The sequence below is a fragment of the Mesoplodon densirostris genome, chromosome 2 (assembly GCF_025265405.1).
Source record: "Mesoplodon densirostris isolate mMesDen1 chromosome 2, mMesDen1 primary haplotype, whole genome shotgun sequence".
Taxonomy (NCBI): Eukaryota; Metazoa; Chordata; class Mammalia; order Artiodactyla; family Ziphiidae; genus Mesoplodon; species Mesoplodon densirostris.
This window is the reverse complement of record NC_082662.1, coordinates 159,752,289-159,775,798: the sequence shown is the minus strand read 5'-3', so window position 1 is coordinate 159,775,798 and position 23,510 is coordinate 159,752,289. Positions and strand designations below refer to the sequence as shown.

The 23,510-nt window shown below is 45.4% G+C and overlaps 1 protein-coding gene across 1 annotated transcript in view; it reads left to right on the top strand.

Annotated features, from left to right (window-relative positions):
* The first annotated feature begins 320 nt into the window (after positions 1 to 320).
* The window catches only part of TNN (tenascin N), a 55,209-nt gene continuing 32,019 nt past the window's right edge, over positions 321 to 23,510 (top strand). Inside the window, exons 1-7 of the mRNA XM_060088561.1 lie at positions 321 to 726; positions 2,378 to 2,752; positions 3,874 to 4,137; positions 7,624 to 7,809; positions 9,134 to 9,223; positions 16,638 to 16,901; positions 20,267 to 20,530. Coding sequence (XP_059944544.1) covers positions 321 to 726; positions 2,378 to 2,752; positions 3,874 to 4,137; positions 7,624 to 7,809; positions 9,134 to 9,223; positions 16,638 to 16,901; positions 20,267 to 20,530 — 1,849 coding nt within the window. The remainder of the gene's footprint in view (positions 727 to 2,377; positions 2,753 to 3,873; positions 4,138 to 7,623; positions 7,810 to 9,133; positions 9,224 to 16,637; positions 16,902 to 20,266; positions 20,531 to 23,510) is intronic.

The window sequence follows — 23,510 nt, the reverse complement described above, 5'->3', positions numbered from 1 at the left end:
ACCACAAGACGTTGTTCTTGTTATTACTGAAGTGCAGGTGAAATACTGGATTAGAAATAAAGAGGAGGGCCTCGAGGGAGTAGGAACAGTGTCAGCAAAGACAGGAGGCAAGAATGCGCGATGTGTGAAGAAGGAACAAAAACTAATCTAGTTCAGGTCCTCCATACAGGAGGAAATCTCTCTTCTGGTTTCTCAGCTTCCTGTGGACTCTTAGAATCCGTTACAAAGGCCAGTTTCCATCAGCTAATCTCCATGGCTTGCTTTTGCATGTTTTTCTGGATGCAGGCCTCCTGGAGCATCTGCTCCCCGTCACTCCAAGGATGGGTCTCCAGGGGATGTTCTGCTTCCCCCTGGGGCTCCTGTTTGGCTCTGTGCTCTTGGTGGCCTCAGCCCCGGCCACTCTCGAGTCTTCTGTCTGCAGCGAGAAGGAGCAACAGGTCACTGTCAGCCACACCTACAAGATTGATGTGCCCAAGTCCGCCCTGGTCCAGGTGGAGGCTGACCCTCAGCCCCTCCGTGATGATGGAGCCTCACTCCTGGCCCCAGGGGAGGTTGAGGAACAGAACATCATCTTCAGGCACAACATCCGCCTGCAGACGCCCCAGAAGGACTGCGAGTTAGCAGGCAGCATCCAGGACCTCCTGGCTCGGGTGAAGAAGCTGGAGGAAGAGATGGCAGAGGTGAAGGAGCGGTGTAGTGCCCAGCGCTGCTGCCCGGAAGCTGCTGGTGAGCTCACCATCTGGTATCCATTCAACAAACACTGAATGAGCACCTTCATGTGTTCTGCCAGCCTCATGAGCACCCCGACTCTCACTCTGGGTTTTCTCTAGGGGGTGCCACCATTGGTGCTTAGCTTCCAGGGGTTATCGTCAAGCCTGAGCAGGGAGGGACCAGCAACTCTTAAAGTGAGTCTGGACTCTTGGGTCAGTGCTTCTGGATGAGAACGCTTTTGGGTGCAGTTTTACCTGGGGATCCAGTCTCTATTGTAAGGGAAAGCAACGGGTTAGAGAGGAAAGCTCAATGGCCTTGGAGCTAGACAGGATTGGGTACAAATCCCAGTTCTGCCATTCTTTAGCTGTGTGACTTTGGGAAAATTCCTTAGGTTTCCTCAACTGTCCATTGAGGAGAATTCTATCAGCTAGTCTAGTTCTGAGAACTACGGATGATGTACAGAAGATTCCCAGCCATTAGCCAGAAAATTGTGAACTCTTTTATCAGTAATAAAGTACTACATTTTTTTTTTTTTTTTTTTTTTTTTGCGGTACGTGGGCCTCTCACTGTTGTGGCCTCTCCCCTTGTGGAGCACAGGCTCCGGACGCGCAGGCTCAGCGGCCATGGCTCATGGGCCCAGCTGCTCCACGGCATGTGGGATCTTCCCAGACCGGGGCACGAACCTGTGTCCGCTACATCGGCAGGCGGACTCTCAACCACTGCGCCACCGGGAAGCCCCTAGTACTACAATTTGATTTTACAAATAGTGAGTCCCCTCATCACCACATTTTTTTTTCAGCATAAACTGCCAGGCTGATCCAAATGATACTAACCAGTGATACTTTGGCATGTATTTTAATGTCTGAAGAAATTGCTACCGTTAAGAGCGCCTCTTATAAGCCAGACACAGAACTAGGCACGGAGGATGCTGTCATGAATAAAACAGCACGGAACTGCCCCTGAGAGACCTCGATGTCAAAAGTTTTTAGGAAGGAAGGAGGGTGTTCTGAGACAGGAGCTGGGGCTGGTGAAGAGACAGGGCTGACTGGCCCGCCCTCCAACTGCCTCTTGCTGTCTGGGGTTAGAGAGGGGAGCCTGGTTAATCCTTCTCCCGTCTGCCACCCCCATAATGAGACTGGGCTATTTTATAGCTTCTGCAGGTCCACTTTTCTAGGCTTCAATTTGGGATCATTTCCCAAGGACCCAGCCTTGCTAGGTCCAGCCCCCTGCAACCAAGGCAAGCTCCCACCCAGCCTGGAGCTCTCCTGCCTGGCCCAGGAGCCCTGTCCCTTAGTGTAAGCTGGCCCGCTGACATCCAGGTTAGAGCATTTAAGGCGCCTTCATAGAAAGGTACTAAACAATTAGCACCATTCATAGGGGAGAGAACCAAGAGAAGTCAAAAGAGCGCTCGGGATGAAAAGGGAAAGGCAAATGTGGTCCCTGTGGCTATGCAGGCATAAAATATATCAATAGATTGCGCAGGTCCTCCTCTGGCTCAGGTTGGAAAGGGCAGACTCCTTGTCTTCCCCATAGGCCCTACCCTCCTCCACAGAAAGAACCGTGCAGGGCCCTGAAATCACCAGCCTGCTCTTAGGGTCCCCAGGGAAGGAGATTCCCTGCTCACAAGCCCTCAAGTCCCAGCTGACTGTTTTCCTCTCTCGGGCAGGTCTGAGCCGCCCCTGCAGCGGCCACGGGACCTTCTCCCCGGACACCTGCAGCTGCCACTGCGAGCAGGGCTGGGAGGGCGCCGACTGCGAGCGGCCCGCCTGCCCCGGCGCGTGCAGCGGCCACGGGCGCTGCATGGACGGCCGCTGCCTGTGCGAGCAGCCCTACGTGGGGGCCGACTGCGCCTACCCCGCCTGCGCGGAGAACTGCAGCGGGCACGGCGTGTGCGTGCGCGGCGTCTGCCAGTGCCACGAGGACTTCATCTCTGAGGACTGCAGCGAGCGGCGCTGCCCCGGCGACTGCAGCGGCCAAGGCTTCTGCGACGCGGGCGAGTGCTACTGCGAGGAGGGCTTCACCGGCCTCAACTGCGCCCAGGGTGAGAGCAAAGATGCGCCTTGGCCCGCCTCTCTTCTTAACTTGCCCCGGCGGTCCCCACGGCACCGTTTAACCATCAATTACATTTTGTCCTAAGAAGGGCACCCCCCCACCTGTCGCCTACATCAGAATCCCCTGGAGGGCCTGTTAAAACACAGATTCCTGGGCCCCTCCCAGAGGTTCTGGTTCAGCAGGTCTGAGGGACGGCCCGAGAACTTGTATTTCTAACAAGTTCCATGCTGATACTGCTGGTTTGAGGACCATAGTCTTACCTGATGGTGTGTGCCTGTGTTAGGTGTTACTGAATGAAGTCTTATGGCCCCAGGTGTTACTGAATGAAGTCTTATGGCCCCTGCTCGGGCCCTAGCCCTGCTGAGGCTCTCTGCTTGGTTAGGGGAGGGTTCTGGTTCTAGCAGCCAGTAACAAAACTTGAGCTGAAATCCACAAAGCACAAGCTGTGTTCAGTGGCCAAAGAATGGAGAAGTGGGAACTAAGTTCACAGATCAACTTCTCGCACACCTGGCAAGAGAGATTTAATCCTAATGAGTAAAGACAAAGGGCGTAGGAGTGAGGCTAATGGTGGGGAGGCATATGCTTTAGTCTACCCGAGAAGGAGCAGTGCTTTTTCGAGGGAGTGGGGAGCCAGTCTCTTTGCATCCTTTTTTTGATCCTTAAAGTCCCAGTCATGGCTGCTGGTAGGTGTGTCATTTAATATGCTAATGTACTAAAATATGCATAGAGTGAAACTCAGGGTCTGTCAGGGGTCAGATTCACCATCTTGGTCCCAGCTGGTTCCATCTTTTTTGTTTGTTTGTTTGTAGCTTCCTTTCTCATCCCTGGACCATTTAATTTAAAGATTTATGTTAACTCCTGCTAAAGGTGGAGGTTGGAGGGTTTTGAACAAAGACTTGGAGCAGCTCTGGCAACATAGGGGGTCAATATTAACTCTTAACCAGAATAACTTTTGGGGGTCCACAATGGTGCCTTACACAGGCTCTGTATCCTCCACATCCACCGTCATAGTGTTAAGTATAAAGTAGATGCTCAATGAATACATATTGGCTATGGATTCCCACCCTTCTTTCCTCACCGTCTGCATGCTTGTTCCTGTTCTGTGTGCAGTGGTTGCCCCCCAGGGTCTGAAGCTGCTCAAAAGCACAGAGGATTCCTTGCTGGTGAGCTGGGAGCCCTCCAGCCAGGTGGACCACTACCTCCTCAGCTACTACCCCCTGGGGAAGGAGCTCTCTATCAAGCAGATCCAAGTGCCCAAGGATCAGCACAGCTATGAGATCCTTGGCTTGCTGACTGGAACCAAGTACATAGTCACCCTGCGCAACGTGAAGAAAGAGATTTCCAGCAGCCCACAGCATCTACTTGCCGCCACAGGTGAGGAAGCAGCCAGATGCCCCAGGTTTCCCAGTAGAGGCTCTGTTTTAAGCATTTTCTTCCATTGTCCCCACAAGTACCCTTCTACTGCCCCAGGCCATTGCCCTGATTTGGGGTTTGGAAAACATAGCTGCTGCATTCCTGGGTTCTGAAGAAAAGTCTCCATTCTTGTTCCTCTCTCTTTCCTCCATGATTATTGGGTCCTCCAAGCCAGTAATGGAGCCTGCTGGTTTGGGGCTCACAGCATCTTCTCCATCCCTGAGATTAGTGAGGTCTGATTGCCCTGCACCCACATACAAGCAGCCGTGGAGTACACCTGCATCCGCAGGCCCTCACTGAGCCACTGCGACCATTCAGCAAGATCAAGCTGGTATGGATGGGGGTCTGCTGAAGTCACCTGTATCAGTTAGATTCATCTCAGCAGAAAAGAGAGGGTACAAACAGGGTAGCTGAAGAAAGTTTCATGAAGAGGTTATTTATAGAGGTATAGGTAGGGTTTGGATGATGAAACACTCTAGGACTAGCATCAGTGGAGATCCACCCCAGTCTGAAGGGGCAGGGGATGGAAGTTGGTACTGGGACCCAGAAAGGGCTTTAGGAGAGGGCTGCCTGATGGTAGAGAGATGCAGGCAGTCTACTGTGTCCCCACCAGAAGGGAGTGAAGGAGCTCAGTTGCCCTCTTCTGGTGACTCTCAATGGCTGAACATGACCAGAAACCAGAGGTCCAGGGAACCAGGCTAATGCATTTCATAGAGGTCATAATCTGGGATACAGAGCAGGAAGGAGGATGGATCTGGAGGGATGGAGTCTCCAGGGCACCACTAAATGCTATCAAAATGCTTGGAAGGACAAGCATCATTGCTTATTCTTTAGAAATTCTTATTTTCTCATGCAAGTACTTGAGGCAGCCTAGATCTTCAAGGGTTTGGAGAAACCTAGTTGTTTGAGTGATTCGGATTCATTCCTTTTCTCAGCATACTTTATTGAACATTTACTATGTGCCAGGCACTGTCCTAGATGCTAATAAAAATGAGCTGCCTCCATCTTGCCCTAAACTCTTGAGGAAAATCCAGGGACATCCAGGTGGATGGGCCTCTGACATGCAGTGTCTTTGGAGAATCATCAGACTGCCTGTCGTTTTGGGTGGTAAGGGTAGAATAGGGTAGGGATAGCTCAGTGTTGGAAAGAGCCATGAAGGACTTGTCATGCTTGGGAGGGCAATTTGTGATTGCCTTTGTCAACGCCCTCCAGCTAAAGACCCCTCAGGGCACCCCTGTAGTTGAACAAGTTGGGTTTATTGATGGTTGCAGCATCGGAGCACACACACCATGGGGGACAATGGGTGTCTCAGTAAGACAGTGTAAGAGGGGACTGGTGTAGGAGTTGGGCTTGTGTTAGGTGATTTGGGGGAAGAGTTAAGGAAGCAGGGATTTGCTTTGGATTGCATGCTGTCAGGAACTGGGGGGGTAATCCTTTGATTGGTATCTTAGTGAATCTTATGTAGAAAGAGGGCAGACTAGATGGAGGCTAAAGCTGTCATTGGTAAAAAAGGAACAGTCACTCCTACCAGTCAGGAGGGAGGATGTTTAGTCACTTTTGTGAATTGGACAATGTTTCGTTCATGTTTTGCCTGGGTGCAGATGTGATCTTGGAATCGTCTCGTTTGGTCTTAATTTGGCATGGCCACAGAGCACCTTGTCTGCTGTTGATGTCTTGTGGAGTTGTTTATGTTCAACAGGAGAGCACCAAGGCCCACCTGTGAGAGCCAGGCCAGCTCCCAGCTGTCGGGCTCCTTTTCTCTTTCCCCATTTTTGTCTGTGGCTGCCTCTGCATTTAGACAGGACGGTGCTCACAGCCTCTCAATGAAGAGCCGAGACACCTGTTCTGAAAGTCTTAGCAACCCCTCTAGGCTTCTTGCTCTAGGGACTTGTAAAATCCTGTGACTGTGAAGTCGTCTTTCTAATCTGATTCAAGTGAAACCCATTCTGGTTTGCTCCTCCGGGGAGCCTCAACCAGAGAGACACTTATCCCCATAATCATCTTGAACATTTTCATTAAGATCCTGCTTTTTCACTTGTGAGCCATGTAGGGCCCCTTCTGTAATCCTTGAGTCACTTTCATTACTCGTCTCTTGACCTGTTCCCTCAAGGAATTCCCATCTTTGAGGGAAAAACCTGGAGGCGGGCAGGTAGAAGCCAGAGCTTGGGCAGGAGTGCTTTAGAGGAAACGCTCTGTGAGCTTCTTTACCTATAACAGAGGGAATCAGAAACATTCAGAGCCATGGGACCTTGAGAGTGTAGAGTTCACCCCTTGACTGATGCACAAATTCTCTGTCCTACGTCCTTGACAAGGGGTCAGTCAGTCTGGTGGGAACACCTTCAGAACCAAGGCACTGGAGGTGAGGAAGGGGCGAGGCTGAAAGTCTGGGGGCTTGTCTTTCCTGCTACAAACTTCAGGCCAGGTGACATCGGCCTGGGATATGGACATTGGAGCTCAAAGTGTTCCCAGACCCCTCTTCCAACACCACCCAACGGTTCTTCCCACAGAGCCACATCAGCGATCCATTCCTTTGTAATAAGCATTATACTTTCATCTTTTTCTGAGTGGAGGGGTGAACATTTAGCCATTAATACTTTACTATGGGAGTTCCCTGGTGGTCTAGTGGTTAGGATTGCAGAGGCCTGGGTTTGATCCCTGGGTTTGGCTCAGCGTGGCCAAAGTACAAATAAAATAAAACACTGCACTCTCTTAAAAAAATACTTTACTATGAATAAATGTGCTCAGTAACTCTCTTCCTTCACAGGATGGACCGGTGGGGCAGCTGAGGGCACCAGGTACCTGGTGGAAGTGTTAGAATTTGGTAGAAGGTGCAGGAAGAATGCTCAGAAGGACCAACTTAAAATTCTCCTACTTTATAGCTTGCCTATGTTTAATCCTTATAGGAGAATTTGAGAGAAGGGGAAGGAACTGTCATTTGGGAGACTGAGGAGAGAGCTGGTTGTATGACCAGTGTTATACTCCAGAAAACTGGAAATGCATTTCCCAAACTCTACATGGAGGGGCCTTGAGCTTCTCATCCTGAGCTTGAGTCTCTGTGGCCAGGGGCTCTGCAGCTAAAGGGTGAGTGTTTAGTTCAGAGCTGTGTGAACCCTGGCTGAGTGGGTTGGCTGGCGGGCCTAGGAGGCGAGGTTCAGGGCTTGGCCACAGCAGCGTGGACAGGGCGGACTGCGTGGCATCTGATGGGGTGGGGGATGGGGGAGAGGCTTTTCCTGAAGGACGGTCTATCCTCCATGGACAATGTGAAAACCAACAGTTATTTGCTACTTTGGTCATTCTAGGATACCTTCTAAGGACTGTGTCCTGGGGCTGAAGCCTGCTTTCAGTGTGTCAGGAAAGGGAGCTGACCTGGTAGCCAGTGTCTTGTTACAGACCTGCGGGCCCCTGCTGTTCACTGCTTTCTCTTGCCCTCCCTGACCCATGCCCTAGATCTTGCTGTGCTTGGCACTGCCTGGGTGACGGATGAGACTGAGAACTCCCTCGATGTGGAGTGGGAGAACCCCCCGACCAAGGTGGACTACTACAAGCTGCAGTATGGCCCCCTGACAGGGCAAGAGGTGGCCGAGGTCACCGTGCCCAAGAGCAGTGACCCCAAGAGCCGATATGACATTACGGGTAAGAGCCAACACTGGGGATGTGAGATGTTTGCTGGTGGATGCTGAGGCGGGGACAGTGTGTGCAGAGGGGACCAGAATCTGTAGCACTCAGGTGTGCACAGAGGGTCCTGGGGCCTTGGGAATCACCTGAACCCTGACCCGGGAACTCCCAGAGGTGAGCTCACTCTGGGGGCCCGAGGTCTCTGCTCCAGCATTCCAGCACTGCCTCTGGAAGCTAACAGATTACACATCCGAATGTTCTCCCAAGTCAGCTAACCCTCTGGAAGCCCCTGTCTGTGTCTCGGGGTGGATTTGGTGGGACACAGACATTCCTTTTGGAAGAACTGTGTGTGTGTGTGTATGTGTGTGCGTGTGTGTGAGAGAGAGAGAGAGAGAGAGAGAGGGAAATTGGTTGACTGAGGTTGGTTTGTCCAGTGCCATATGTGGAAGGCGTTGAGCTAGGCGGCCTGGGGTAGGGTGCTCCTATCCCAGGTGACGGAGCTAACTCTGGGATAGCTGGAAATCAGACGGCTGCAAACGAATGGGGCCACGTAGGTCTGGGTAATGTTTTGTGACACCTGAAGTTCGCACAATTTTCAGTGTCCTCTTTAAGAAAAGTAATACACAAGCACGAATACCCAATTCAGCACATGGCCTTGGAAGGGGCTGGTGCAGGTGAGGGGCCCTGAGGCTTTTTAGCTCCACGGTGAGTCCTCCTCTGGGGCCTTGTCCTGCCATCTACTCCCTGCATTCTGTCTTGAGAGGTCATCTTGGGGTTCTCAATGTTTTGTGGGGTGGCAAATCGCATGTGTGCCTCATACATGCTGCTGTTTGCCTGCAGTTCACCACCAGAGTCTGAATGTTTGTGTCATGAGGAGCAATCGTTCAAGTTGCCACTACAGAGAAACAACAAACAAAGATAAAGAAAAGAGAAAAAGAAAGGGCAAATTAAAGCAAAGAAAATAAAGAGGGAAAATTAAGCTAATTATTACAATGGGGAGGAAAGAAACTTTTGAGGGAAAAGGATTGCTGGGAGCAGAAAAACATTTGGGCTGTAAATACAATTGGGAAATAAGTTCTCAGTGGTCCAAGGAAGGAACTGGAACTCCATTAACTTCATCTCATCCACTCTGGCCCGCACTTCATGACTGATAAGCTCCGCAGTGATGCCTCGTATTCCACTGGTCCTGCAGCTCTTGAGCTGCCTTACGTAGATGATAGTCTTGAGCAGAGAAGCTTAGCCCTCTCCACACCCTCACAAGAGAAATCCTGGGGAAGAGCAGTGCTGGAGCTCGAGGGTCTGGAGCCTGTACTCACACCCAGCACTGGCTGCTTGTTTCTAGGTCTGCAGCCGGGGACAGAATATAAGATCAGAGTCGTCCCCATGAGGGGAGACCTCGAGGGCAAGCCAATTCTCCTGAATGGCAGGACAGGTAAGAACAGCGGGAAGGCACTATGAATGCATCACATGTTTGTATTCTGATATTTTCTTGGCTGACTCCTCTTTGGATAAAAACTCTGGGATCTGTGTGTAGAGACAGCCTGTCTCTTTGTGTACTGACATCTTTTGGGGGGCAGGAGAGGGGAAGCAAACTTCTTCTATTTCAAATATGTTTTGCCATTGAAAGTCTCCTCCAGGATCCTGGAGTCAAGGGGAAAGGCCATTTCCAACACCTTTCTGCTTATTTTAATAGCTTCAATCACTGGGTTATTTTTAAGGCATTTATTATCTTGGACCTAGGCACATAGCTCCACATTACTTAAGGCAGGTGATTTATAATTTTTTTCTTGTCATTCCTGTGGTGTTTTCATGACAAACACACTCAGAGAGTTTGCTTTAAAATGTCAGAAGATATTAAAGACTTTCACATGGGAGTAGCAATAGATTTAGCATCTGCAGATTGAGAAAATACACAATGACAAACGTTGCTATAAATCAGTAACATGTGACAGTAAGTTTGTAATTTATTAATCAGAAAAGAATTTGAAATCCTTGTAGTTATATATGCAAGATATCCTATGTAAGTTTTAGTTTTGAGGCAGGGCTTGAGCCTGTATTGAATTGTGAGCCTCCTGTGGTCACCCTGTGCTCCTGCCAAGTCGAGTCGGGAGGTGGTGATCTAGAGCCTACAGCCACCCGCTAGAGGCTGATCCTTGGAGCTGGCAAAGAAGGGATCTTTGAATTTTGAGACTTCCTTGAAAAGTTTTGTAGTTCTTTTCAGTTCAGTCCTGGCAGTAGCTGGTTAGGGTGGTGAGAATAAGGGTGAGATGGTGCAAGAATTGGATTCACTCTTTCAGCTGCCGAATAGGTTGCATATCTGGAGTGTGAAAGAGTTATAGAGTTGGGCAATTATAAAAGATAAAATATACTTTAATTTTCAACCATACAGTATAGACTGTGCAGCCTGCCTGAATGGTGGACTAGTGAAACACGTTGGTGAATTAGAAAATGGCAAGTCCTTCCTTGCTTCTAGTGCCTTTCTCTTTATCTGTGAATTAATTGAGAGCCTACCATGCACAAGGCATTATACCACTAAGCACTTCTCATAAATTATCCCATTTAGTTCTCATCATAATCCTGTGTGGTAGGTCCTATTATTATTTCCAAGTCACATATAAGACAACTGAGGCTTGGAGAAATTAAGCTCAAGGTCGCCCAGCCAGGAAATGATAGGGCTGGGATTTGAACCCAGGATGTCCACTTTGGTGGACCCAGAACCAGAATGCCACCTACTTTTACTTCTCTGTCCATTATTTCTGGTTAATTTTCATACTGTTTACTCCCTAACTAAAAAAAAAAAAAAAAAAAAAAAATGCTGTGAGTCTTCATTGTCTTTGGATAACATAGACTTCTTTTATCTTGGCCTCTGTGGACCCCTCCAACCTGGGCCATTGTTCTCAAAACTTCCCAACAGGAAGCCTGCAGCTGGACTGTTCTTGGGGCTCCCTGACACAGAAGGCTTATCTCTACCTCGTGGGTTTGGTCGTGTTGTTACCCCTGCCTAGAAAATTCTCCACTGTTATCTCTAGCTGTCAATTAATTCAGTTCAACAAACATTAATTGCAGAGTACCATTGGGTCCTAAAGGCACAAGCCCTTTAGATACTTCCAAAGATGATGAGCCCTGGTTCCTGCCCTTCAGGGGCTCACAGCAGTAATATCACTCATCCTTCTGGGTCATCTCCAGCGTTGGCTGCTCCACTGAGGCCTTCTAGGACAATATTAAATGGCAGCCATCTTTGCCTTTGAATTTCTAGAGCATTTAATTACATACGGCCTTGAATTGCTAGTTAACCTTTCAAGCATATTATCCCAACTAGAAGTTGAGCATTCAAGAAATGTTTTTTTATTGTGAATACTATTCTAAAAGCAGGATGGGATATTTTATTGGATTGCAAATAAATTTGTGCTATGTGTCTTACCAACATGAAAATAAAAGACACAATAATTTCTAAGGTCAGGGAGCACTCTCAAACCTGGCTAGACAATTAATGTAAGGGGGAAAAAAAAGAATCTCTCTTTTCTCCAGGTGTTTTGCATTCCACGAGATGGAAAAACACACTGGAATATAAGAATGGCATAAGCATGTGCAGGGAGGAAATGGCACAGCTCAGGTATTTTCCATTTAACGAGTCACTCAGTGGAACTAATACCATGAAAGTGAAAGGGTCGATTGCTCACCCTGTTAACATACTCAAAGTGCACTGAAAGGCTCTTCTAGAAAGGCAAGGCTTTAGAAACAGATCAGTTTCCGGAGAAGCAAGCACGGGCCAGGCCAGTGTCTCCAGGGAGAAATGTCCCTGAACTCCTCCATCAGACTGTCACAGCCACTTCACATCAAATGACAAGAGAGGCAGGCCCCTAACTAAGAGGTGATGTATCCCTTTATTCTTCATTTCTCTGTCTGTAAAATGAAAGGTTGGACTAAATGCGTTTCAAGTCCCTTCTCTTATTTTTTTTATGATTGTGATTTTTTAATCATGTCTATAAGTCATGCCTTTCCATGGTGAGTCTAAAACAAAGGACCGCTTGCTTTGTTATAATCTCCCACACTCCCACGCACAGCAGAGCATAGAGCCTAGCATATTCACTTGTTAACAATTTTCTCAGAGCTTTTCCCTTTAGACTATGTTATGAAGTAGAAGTTTTGGCAACTCTTATTATCCTTTTTGCTTTTTATTGCTTCCCAAACACAATGCTTCATTTTGAAATGGCCCAGCCCGAAAACTTTCCTTCTCAAACTCCTTCATGTTTCAAGATGAGCTCCTGTCAACACTCAGAACTCCTGTCTCTCACAGCCTCCCCACACATACACCCAATAGCTGAAAAACAATAAGGATCTCTAGCATTTGTGTGTTCTAGGTACTGAGGGGCTTCATAAACATTATATTCGGTCCTTCTTAAAAGCATTGTAAGCATTATTATTCCCATTTCACAGGTGAGAAAATTGAAACCTACAAAGTTTAGGAGATTCAGAGTGAACTAGTAAATGGCATTTGAATTTAGGTTCGCTTTCCAGAAGCAAAGCTAGAAGATAGCAGGAAGGTGGGTTGATCTCTTTGCGTACATTCTCTACAAATGGTGCCTTTTGAATAATTTTATTGCCACAGTGAAAAGCAGTAGAGGAGACCTGAGAAAACATAGCTACTATAGTCCAGAGGCACCTCTTCCGTGAACTCACCTTCAAACCAGTAACATAGGCCCCGTCCCCCATCTCTGCCTCCAAACCCATAATATCCTCATGGATTTCAGACCTTGGTTGTTCCGTTTTCCACTACGCCAACTGGGTGACTCACAAGTGGCCGTTGTGAGTGGAGAAGGCTGTCCCTAATGCCTGTGGCCATGGGTTGGAGTGTGGACCCGTGCTGTTGGGTTTGCCAGCATAGACTGAGGACAGCTGTGCCCTACCCATTCCTGTGGTGAATCTTGTTATAAAGTGGAATAATCTTTCCTGATGTGTCTATAGCTCTTAATAAGCCTTTTCTGTATCCTCAGTTTTGTAAATTAAATCTCTGACATGGGGCTTACCTTTAGTCCAATACATGCACTCAAAAGTGAATCCTGGGGCTTCCCTGGTGGTGCAGTGGTTGAGAGTCCGTCTGCCGGTGCAGGGACACGGGTTCGTGCCCCGGTCCGGGAAGATCCCACATGCCGCGGAGCGGCTAGGCCTATGAGCCATGGCCGCTGAGCCTGCGCGTCTGGAGCCTGTGCTCCGCAACGGCTGCCACAACAGTGAGAGGCCCGCATACCGCAAAAAAAAAAAAAAAAAAAAAAAAAAAAAGTGAATCCTACCTATCAAGCCTCTTAAATCTTGTTTTAAATCTCCCTAACCTCAGTGGCCCTGAGAAAGGTCCCAGCAGGGCAGCTGGTGCCCAGCAGGTGGGAAGTTGCAGCCTGAGGAGGAAGTTGGGGCCGGGGTGGCAGGGCCTGTCTCCCAGTTGAGGCTGCTGCTGGGACTCCTCTAGGATTTGGCCAGCTACCAAATGGGTATGAGCTATGCCCAGCCCCTGTCTCCCAGAGACAACAGTCTGGCACCATTTCCTCTTTCTAGTTGCCACTCCAAGTTCCAATCCACTAGTGCTTCTGGGTTTCAGGTTGCAAGAAATTTTCAGGTCATACTTTATCTATTTTATTTGTAGTTTAGTATTATCATTCTTAGTTGTAGTCGTAGTTCCATAAGAATAGGCCGATGGCAGTGCCGCTTAGCCTATAGTGGTAGAAGGTGGAAATGTGTAGTCTTTGGTAGATAGGACTGGGTTCAGATCTTGGCTCTACCAGTTAATATGTCCAAAAGTAAACCCTTGGTCCCATTCCTCTCCCTAGCTTCTACTGCAAACCCTGCCCTCCCTCAGATCTCCCCAACTCTGTAAATGGTCACCACTTTCGGCAAATTGCTAAAGACCCAAACCAACAAGTCATTATAGCCCACATCAAATTCATGAGCAGATTCTGGCAGCTCTATCTTTGAAATCTCCCCAACCCACTTTCATCTGCCACGGTTGTCCACGTTCCTGTCATCTCATACATAAACTGTTGTAGCAGCTTCCTAGGTGACCTCCACTCTTGACCTGCAATAGTCTGTACTCTCTGCAGCAGCCAGAGGGGTCCTTTTATAAAGCAAGTCAGATCATGTCATTCTCCTGTGAAAACCCCCCAGAAGCTTCTCATCTCATTCAGTGCAAAAGCCAAGTTGTTACAATGACTTTCAAAGGCATCTATTTGCCTCCTCACCTCATTGGCCTCACCTCCAGCCACTCGACCTCCTCACTTACTCTGTCCGGATGCACTGGCCTCCTGCTGTTCCCCAAATATGTGGAGCAGGGTCTTTGAACTTGCTGTTCTCTCTGCCTGGAATGAGGTTGCCCAGATTGCACATGGCCCAATGCCTCATTTCATTTCAGTCTTTGCTCAGCTGCTACCTTCTTGCTGACCTTCCTTCTAAAATCACAAATATCTTTTGTTCCTCACTTTCTAATTCCTTTACCTTGCCCTATCGGGCTTCCCAATACTATCCCCGCTTGTTTATTGTCTGGCTCTTCCAGGAGAACGTAAGCTCCCTGGTAGAGAGTCTTTATTCTCTTCATCGCTTATACTAGTTTCCTAGGGCTGCTATAACCGAGTACCCAAAACTGGGTGGCTTAAAACAGAAATTGAGTGTCTCACGGTTATAGAGGCTAGACGTCTGAAATCAAGGTGTCAGCAGGACCACACACTCTCTGACAGCTCAAGACGTTCCTTCTTTGTCTCTTCCAGCCTCTGGTGTTTGTTGGCAATCCTTGCGTTCTTTGACTTGTAGATGAAGCACTGCAATCACATGGCTGTCTTCTTCCTGCATGTCTTCATCTTGTCTCTCCTTGTATGTGTCTGTCTCTGTGTCCAAATTTCCCCCTTTTATAAGCACAGCAGTCATATTGGATCAGGCCCACCCTAATGACCTCATTTTAACTTGATTATCTCTAGAAAGACCCTATTTCTGAATGAGGTCACATGTTGATGTACTTCGGTTTAGCACTTAGATATACCTTTGCAAAGGGTGGGGGACACAACTCATAACACCGCTGAGTCCCCAGCTCCAAGTAGGCACTCAGTGATTGTTTAAAGAATGAGTCAGGGACTACCATTTACTATCTGTGTGACCTTGGGCAAATTATCTAATCTCTCTGAGTCTTGCATATAATTAGTGATCTAAAAATGGTAACCGTTATTAATTTCCCAAATTAGTACATGGAGGATCTGATAAATGCCTCATGTTGTTGCTATGAAGTCTGCTAAAGTAATGTATGAAAAGCACCTGGCACTTAATATGTGGTCAGTAAATGACAGTTGATTTATTAAATAAAATATGTACTGTCTCTGGTGATGGAATGTATTTCATTTCCTTTCACACAAATAAAACATGGCCACTGTGCTTAAGAAAGGTGCATTGTAGCTGACGTTAAAGAATGTAGCTATGTAAAGTTGTAACATCTCTGCTGGAAAACTCTTGGCCAAGAGAACTACAACAAGATGGGGAAGAAGAAAAATGCTTAGGTTTCTGAGAGTAAGAGACTTTTTTGTGTGTCTTTAACCAAAAGGATCCCGGTCTATTTGTAAGTAGGGTTCTCAGGGCAAGCATCTTTATTAGTGACCTTGATGGGTGCACTCAGATGGTTTGCAAATGATAAGAAGCTGGAAAGGAAAGTGGCCATGTTGGATGAAAGACTAAATTATAAATGGAATCCATAATATAAAATATAACAAGGATAATTGGTGTATCCAGGACATGTATTATATGCAAAAAATGGGGGAGATGTAGCTTAATGTGAAGGTTCTTAACCTGTGAGGTACATCAGAATCACCTGTAGAGTTTTGCATACTTCTTTTTAAAATAGAGATGTCAGGGCATATTTCAGACATGCTGAAGTAGACCCTCTGGTGGTGGTACTTGGTAGGTGTCCAATGTTGGCAGAGGTTGAGAGCCCCTGGGGTAACTGGGACAAGTATGAAAAACTTAGAGATTTTTCTGAGATTGTTGGATGAGGCTATGTTATTGGGGGGTAAAGTGTCTGGGACATGGAGGGCATTTTGTTCTGGGTTGGTGCTTCTAGAATATAAAGTCTGCATGAGCAGGGATTTCTGACTATTTTGTTAACTGGTGATTCCTGAGTGCCATCACATGGCCATGGCATGGGATGGATGCTCAGTGAATTGTTGAATGAATGAACTAAGTTTTGGGAATTTTTCTCTGAAAAGGGAAAGACAAGAGCATGTTTAGATGTAAGTGCCAGGTCTAGAAACTCTAAGTTGGAAGTTGGGAAGTTGATAATATAAATTTATAATATAATATAGTATGATATGATATAATATAATTGTTTTTATAAGTTGGAAGTTGGGAAGTTGATAATATAAGTTTATAATATAATATAATTAATATAATAGAATAGTTTTTAACGTATAAGTGCATAAATTAGCAAGATGAAGCTGTTTGATTAAAGGAGAATTAGGAAGGGGAATGAGAATTATTCTGAATACTTGCTGGATGGTCTCCAGGAAGAGGAATTAGGTGTATTCTATATGCCACCAAGGGTAGACATACTCGAAGGAGTAATACTTTAAGTGGCCACACTTGGAGGAGTATTCTCTAATGTGCTCAGTGATTGTAAAATGGAAGTCCATCAGGAAGACCTTTCTCACCTTAGGGTTCAAGCAGAGGCCAGTTGTCCACCTGTCACAGATGATGGAGAGGGCCTCTTGCATTGCATAGACTATGGAACCAGGTCACCCAGATGCACTCGATCTTGAAACATTCGTGATCATGACCAGCCAGATGCCTTCTCTACTTTTTCTTTCTCATATATTTTTATGAAGAGATTGATAGTCCAACCAATTTGGTCACTGATCGAGTGACAGAAGACACAGCGATGGTCTCCTGGAACCCAGTCCGGGCTGTCATTGATAAGTATGTGGTGCGCTACATCTCCACTGACGGGGAGACGAAGGACACAGCTGTGCACCGGGAGCAGAGAAGCACTGTCCTGACGGGCCTGAAGCCGGGAGAGGTGTACAAAGTCTACGTGTGGGCTGAGAGGGGCAACCAGGAGAGCAAGAAGGCCGACACCAAGGCCCTCACAGGTAACAGAAGGATGGGAGTCTTCTCTCATTCTTACTGTCTCCCATCTCTAAAGAAACAGGTTTCTTCATGGCAAGGAGAAGATTGATTTTTGAATCAGGAGGCTGATGCCCACCTAGCATCAACTTTTTTGTTTGCAGGGGTGGGGGTGGGGGTTGCAAAAGCAATCTCAAATTTCATAATTATGAATGTTTTCCTTTTTAACCTCAAGCAAAAGAGACCATCCTTTTTATTTGATACAGAAGGTCATACTTATTTGGGTTGGAATTCCATATGCACCTCCCTTAGAGTAGAGGGACACTTTCTAAGTTTCATTTTTTGGACGTTAAAGCTCAAAACATTTGGCTGACAGTGAACTTGAATGCTCACCTCAGTTTGCAGTGACTGTACAGGCATGTTGCATGTAATCTGGAGCTCTCTTTCAGACCATGGAAATGGTTTGCCTCCTGAGTCAACATTTACCAATGTACCAATTCTGACTTGAAGCTTTCAGAAACTGTGAGGGCTCCCTCACTCCATCCAGTTGTTCTGCTCGGCTGGGGCCTGCGGGTGTCCTGAGGCTACATGGGGGTGTATCCCAGACATTCCTTCTGCTTAAAACCTCCTCTGGCACTCTCCCTGAGTTCAGAGAAGCCTAATTCTGGAGTCCACTTGAGTTTCCCAACACTTGACAGGAATCATAGAAAACAATTCACTTATTGATTGGCCTTTGTTGTGGACACTTAGTGTAGAGACTCTCAGAGAAGCTGATGATTGGTTAGGAATATGGTTTCAGAAGCTTGACTGTCCAAGTTTTAATCTCAGCTCTACCATTTACTAGCTGAGTGATTTGGGGCAAGTTGCTTCACCTCTGTTCCTCAGATTCTTGTCTGTAAAATGGGGCATATGAATGTCTACATCACTGGGTTAGTGTGAGGGTTACATGAGTTAATTCATGTAAGTGCCTGACATAGAGAGTGCTACATAAATGATAGTCATGTTTATTTCTTAAAATGTGTCTTAGTCTGTTCAGGCTGCTATAGCAAAATACCATAGACTGGGTGGCTTAAATAACAGAAATTTATTTTCAGCAGTTCTGGAGCCTGGAAAGTCCCATGATCTGGGTGCCAGTTGGTTCATTTATTGGTGAGAGCTCTCTTCTTGGCTTACAGACGGCCACCTTCTTCCTTACATGGTGGAGAGAGGAAGTTCTGGTCTCCTCTTCTTCTTAGGAAGGCACTAATCCCATTGTGGGGGCCCGCATCCTGATGACCTCTTCTAAACCTAATTACCTCCCAAAGATTCCACTTCCAAATACCATCAAGTTGGAGGTTAGGGCTTCAACGTATAAATTTTTGTGGGGGGACAAAATGTTGATTCAGTGCACAGAAATATTAATCTGCATTTGGCCTTGAATCACTTTGTGTTGCATAGCCTCCTGGGGCCAGATGGGCCTTGTCTCCTCCAGGGGAAGGAGAAGTTGACAGTAAGGATGGTGAGACCTAGTTTGTTTAAAGTCGAGGTCAGGAAACCTTCTGTAAAAGGCCAGATAGTAAATATTTTCAGCTTTGGGGACCATACAGTCTCTGTTGCAACCGCTCAATCTGCCATTGAAATGAGAAAACAGCCATAGACAGTATGGAAATGAACTAGCATGACTGTGTTCCAATAAAACTTGACTTATAAAAATAGGCAGTGGGTCAGATTTGGCCCATGAGCTCTAGATTACCAGCTCCTGGTTTATATTACACACAGCCCTCCATTCACTAGGATTTTGAGTGCTGTGAAAAGAAAGAGCATGTGGGTCAACCTTTTTAAGACAGTGGAAGTTGGAATGGAGGAGAGGCTTCCCCTTTCACAGGTGGACATGGAGCAAGTAAAGCACCCCAGATCATGGGGAGCCACTGGGGTGTGGTATTTCTGGGGGTGTCAGGCGCAGATGTAGGCTCTGGGGGTACAAAGGTAAAAGCACAGTTTGTGCTCATATGGCATTCACAATCCTGTGGGTAGAGGAGACAAGTGAAAAAGACAAAGTGCAGTGAGTTATGTTCCAGAGCAAACAAATAACACTGGAAGTATGGGAACCTGAAAAAAAGTGGGAGTAACGGGTCATGGCAGCCTATAGGAATAGGTGACCCCTGAACGAAATCTAGAAGGATGTGCAGCTGTTAGCAGTGGGAGCAGCATATGCAGAGACCGAAGGTGTGGGAATATGACAGGTTGGTTTTCTGTCATGTCTTAATATGCACTTATGTTAATAATGTCATCTTTAGTGGTGTTTATGGTAGGTAGGTCTGTGAAGGGGGTAGAGTAGGGAAAGATGAGTCTGGGGCGTTGAAGCCAGCATAGAATCCCAGGGTAATTTGTTTGTCCTTTCATGTCAGCTGTCTGTGTGTCTTTCATGTCAGGTGTCCTGTGCTCCTTCTAGCAGGGCCTGCCTTGGCTGTGTATCCCACTGAGCTGGCCTGGCCGAGCTGGCAAGTGATGGTGCACAGGTTTGAAATGCAGCTGCTATCACAGAAAGCTCAGTTTTTCAAGGAGGTGGTTTTTGAAACAATATCATAAGGGCATGCTAATCATTGCACCCAATTCCTTGTTTTTCTGACTTTTTAAGAGTTTATATTTTTGAGGAGAAAGTGATATTTCATACCTCAAGTGACATTAGTAATAAAAAAGAGCTCATCTTTCAGCACTTACTGTGCAATATCTCATGTACTATTCACCATAACCCAGAAGTAGGTACTGATAGTTCCTACTTTGTAGAGATGAGGAGACCAAGACTTAAGCTATACAGTTTGTCCAGAGTTAGTAACCAGGAAATAGTGTAGCCCACATTTCAACCTAGTTTAACTGCCTAGAAACCCAGACAGATTCTACAAGTAGGATTATTTTTATCAGCCTAGACCTCAAATACCTTCACTTTAAAAGTCTCCCATTTCTCTGGCCTCAGACATAATGTTTTATATGGAAATAACTGACAGGTCCTACTTCTGGGACACTTTTCTTCCAAGAGAAAATATTAGAGCAGATGCACAGATTTATTGAAGTATAATTGCTTTCAGATACAAGGAGCCAGGAACTAAAAGAGTATACTATGTAAACCCAGGGTAAAGGAGAAATTTGTATATGAAGATGAATTCTTTTTATCCAAAGGCAACTTGTGGAAAAAGTTTATAGAGTTGAGACTGAATATTGGCTTCGTCTGAATGCAAATAGCTCATTCTTGGAAATTTCAGACCACTTGCTTAATTAAACCCTTAAGTTATCCAAATGATTGGCATATAACAGACTCTGAAATTTGTTGAGGTCATCATTTTGGTTGTTTGTGTGCTGGCCTTTCACGAATTACAGAGTTGGCAAATGCTACACTCCTTCCTCTCTGTTAAAGAAATTGACAGCCCCCAAAACCTGGTGACCGACGGGGTGACAGAGAACACGGCCACCGTCTCCTGGGACCCAGTGCAGGCCGTGATTGACAGGTACCTGGTGCGCTACACCTCTGCTGACGGAGACTCCCGGGAGGTTCCGGTGGGGAAGGAGAAGAGCAGCACCGTCCTGACGGGCCTGAGGCCGGGCGTGGAGTACACGGTGCACGTGTGGGCCCAGAAGGGGGACCGGGAGAGCAGGAAGGCCGACACCACGGCCCCGACAGGTAATGGAACATGCATCATCACTGTGTCACTGCTAAGCTGATGTCCGTCTAGGTTGGTTTTCCTTCTCTGACCTTGGCTGAAAGGGAGGCTCAAGGATGAGCAGGCTGGTATCCTTGCATAGTAAATTGTGTACCCCTTTCTTCCATTGAATGGCTTCTCTTAGAATGCATAGCTTGTCCTGTTTGGTTAAAAACCAAAGCTTGGTCTTTAAACATTGACATTATTGCTCATTGTCCTTTGTTCTCTGCCTGTGCACCTGCTTTGTTATTAACGCCTAAAGCCTTCCCCTTCATAAAGGATAAATATGAAGAAAGCACATGCTGAGGGATGGTTGAGCCAAAACCAAATTTTCTTCACTCCTCACTGGTTTAAAACCTTTCTGCGAAAGACCGACAATAACAAAGCCAAAACAATTAAGAAAATGGTAATCGGAACATACATATCGATAACTACCTTAAATGTAAATGGATTAAATGCTCCAACCAAAAGACATAGATGGGCTGAATGGATACAAAAACAAGACCCGTATATATGCTGTCTACAAGAGACCCACTTCAGACCTAGGGACACATGCAGACTGAAAGTGAGGGGATGGAAAAACATATTCCATGCAAGTGGAAATCAAGAGAAAGCTGGAGTAGCAATTCTCATATCAGACAAAATAGACTTTAAAATAAAGACTATTCCAAGAGACAAAGAAGGACACTACATAATGATCAAGGGATCAATCCAAGAAGATGATATAACAATGGTAAATGTTTATGCACCCAACACAGGAGCACCTCAATACATAAGGCAAATGCTAACAGCCATAAAAGGGGAAATCGACAGTAACACAATCAGTAGGGGACTTTAACATCCCACTTTCACCAATAAACAGATAATCCAAAATGAAAATAAATAAGGAAACACAAGCTTTAAATGATACATTAAACAAGATGGAGTTAATTGATATTTATAGCACATTCCATCCAAAAACAACAGAATACATTTTCTTCTCAAGTGCTCATGGAACATTCTCCAGGATAGATCATATCTTGGGTCACAAATCAAGCCTTGGTAAATTTAAGAAAATTGAAATCGTGTCAAGTATCTTTTCCGACCACAACACTATGAGACTGGATATCAATTACAGGAAAAAATCTGTAAAAAATAAAAACACATGGAGGCTACACAATACACTACTTAATAACCAAGAGATCACTGAAGAAATCAAAGAGGAAATTTAAAAATACCTAGAAACAAATGACAATGAAAGCACGACAACCCAAAACCTATAGGATGCAGCAAAAGCAGTTCTAAGAGGGAAGTTTATAGCAATACAGTCCTACCTCAAGAAACAAGAAACATCTCAAATAAATATAACCTTACACCTAAAGCAATTAGAAAAAGAAGAAGAAAAAACCCCCAAAGTTAGTAGAAGGAAAGAAATCATAAAGATCAGATCGGAAAAAAAAGAAATGAAGGAAACAATAGCAAAGATCAATAAAACTAAAAGCTGGTTCTTTGAGAAGATAAACAAAATTGATAAATCATTAGCCAGACTCATCAAGAAAAAAAGGGAGAAGACTCAAATCAATAAAATTAGAAATGAAAAAGAAGTAACAACTGACACTGAAGAAATACAAAGGATCATGAGAGCTTACTACAAGCACCTAAAGCTTACTAAAATGGACAACCTGGAAGAAATGGACAAATTCCTAGAAAAGCAAAACCTTCCAAGACTGAACCAGGAAGAAATAGAAAATATAAAAAGACCAATCACAAGCACTGAAATTGAGACTGTGATTAAAAATCTTCCAACAAACAAAAACCCAGGACCAGATGGCTTCACAGGTAAATTCTATCAAATATTTAGAGAAGAGCTAACACCCATCCTTCTCAAACTCTTCCAAGATATAGTAGAGGGAGGAACACTCCCAAACTCATTCTATGAGGCCACCACCACCCTGATACCAAAACCAGACAAAAATGTCACAAAGAAAGAAAACTACAGGCCAATATCATTGATTAACATAGATGCAAAAATCCTCAATAGAATACTAGCAAACAGAATCCAACAGCACATTAAAAGGATCATACACCATGATCAAGTGGGGTTTATCCCAGGAATGCAAGGTTTCTTCAATATATACAAATCAATCAATGTGATAAACCATATTAACAAATTGAAGGAGAAAAACCATATGAGCATCTCAATAGATGCAGAAAAAGCTTTCGACAAAATTCAACACCCATCTATGATAAAAACCCTCCAGAAAGTAGGCATAGAGGGAACTTACCTCAACAAAATAAAGATCATATATGACAAACCCATAGCCAACATCATTTCAGTGGTGAAAAACTGAAACCATTTCCTCTAAGATCAGGAACAAGACAAGGTTGTCCACTCTCACCACTAGTATTCAACATAGTTTTGGAAGTTTTAGCCACAGCAATCATAGAAGAAAAAGAAATAAAAGGAATCCAAATAGGAAAAGAAGAAGTAAAGCTGTCATTGTTTGCAGATGACATGATACTATACATAGAGAATCCTAAACATGCTACCAGAAAACTACTGGGTCTAATCAATGAATTTGGTAAAGTAGCAGGATACAAAATTAATGCACAGAAATCTCTTGCAGTCCTATATACATTCATCATTTTTCAATGATGAAAAATCTGAAAGAGAAATTAAAGAAACACTCCCATTTACCATTGCAACAAAAAGAATAAAATACCTAGGAATAAACCTACGTAAGGAGACAAAAGACCTGTGTGCAGAAAACTACAAGACACTGATGAAAGAAATTAAAGATGATACAAACAGATGGAGAGATATACCATGTTCTTGGATTGGAAGAATAAACATTGTGATAATGACTATACTACCCAAAGCAATCTAGAGATTCAATGCAATCCCTATCAAACTACCAGTAGCATTTTTCACAGAACTAGAACAAAAAATTTCAAAATATATATGGAAACACAAAAGATCCT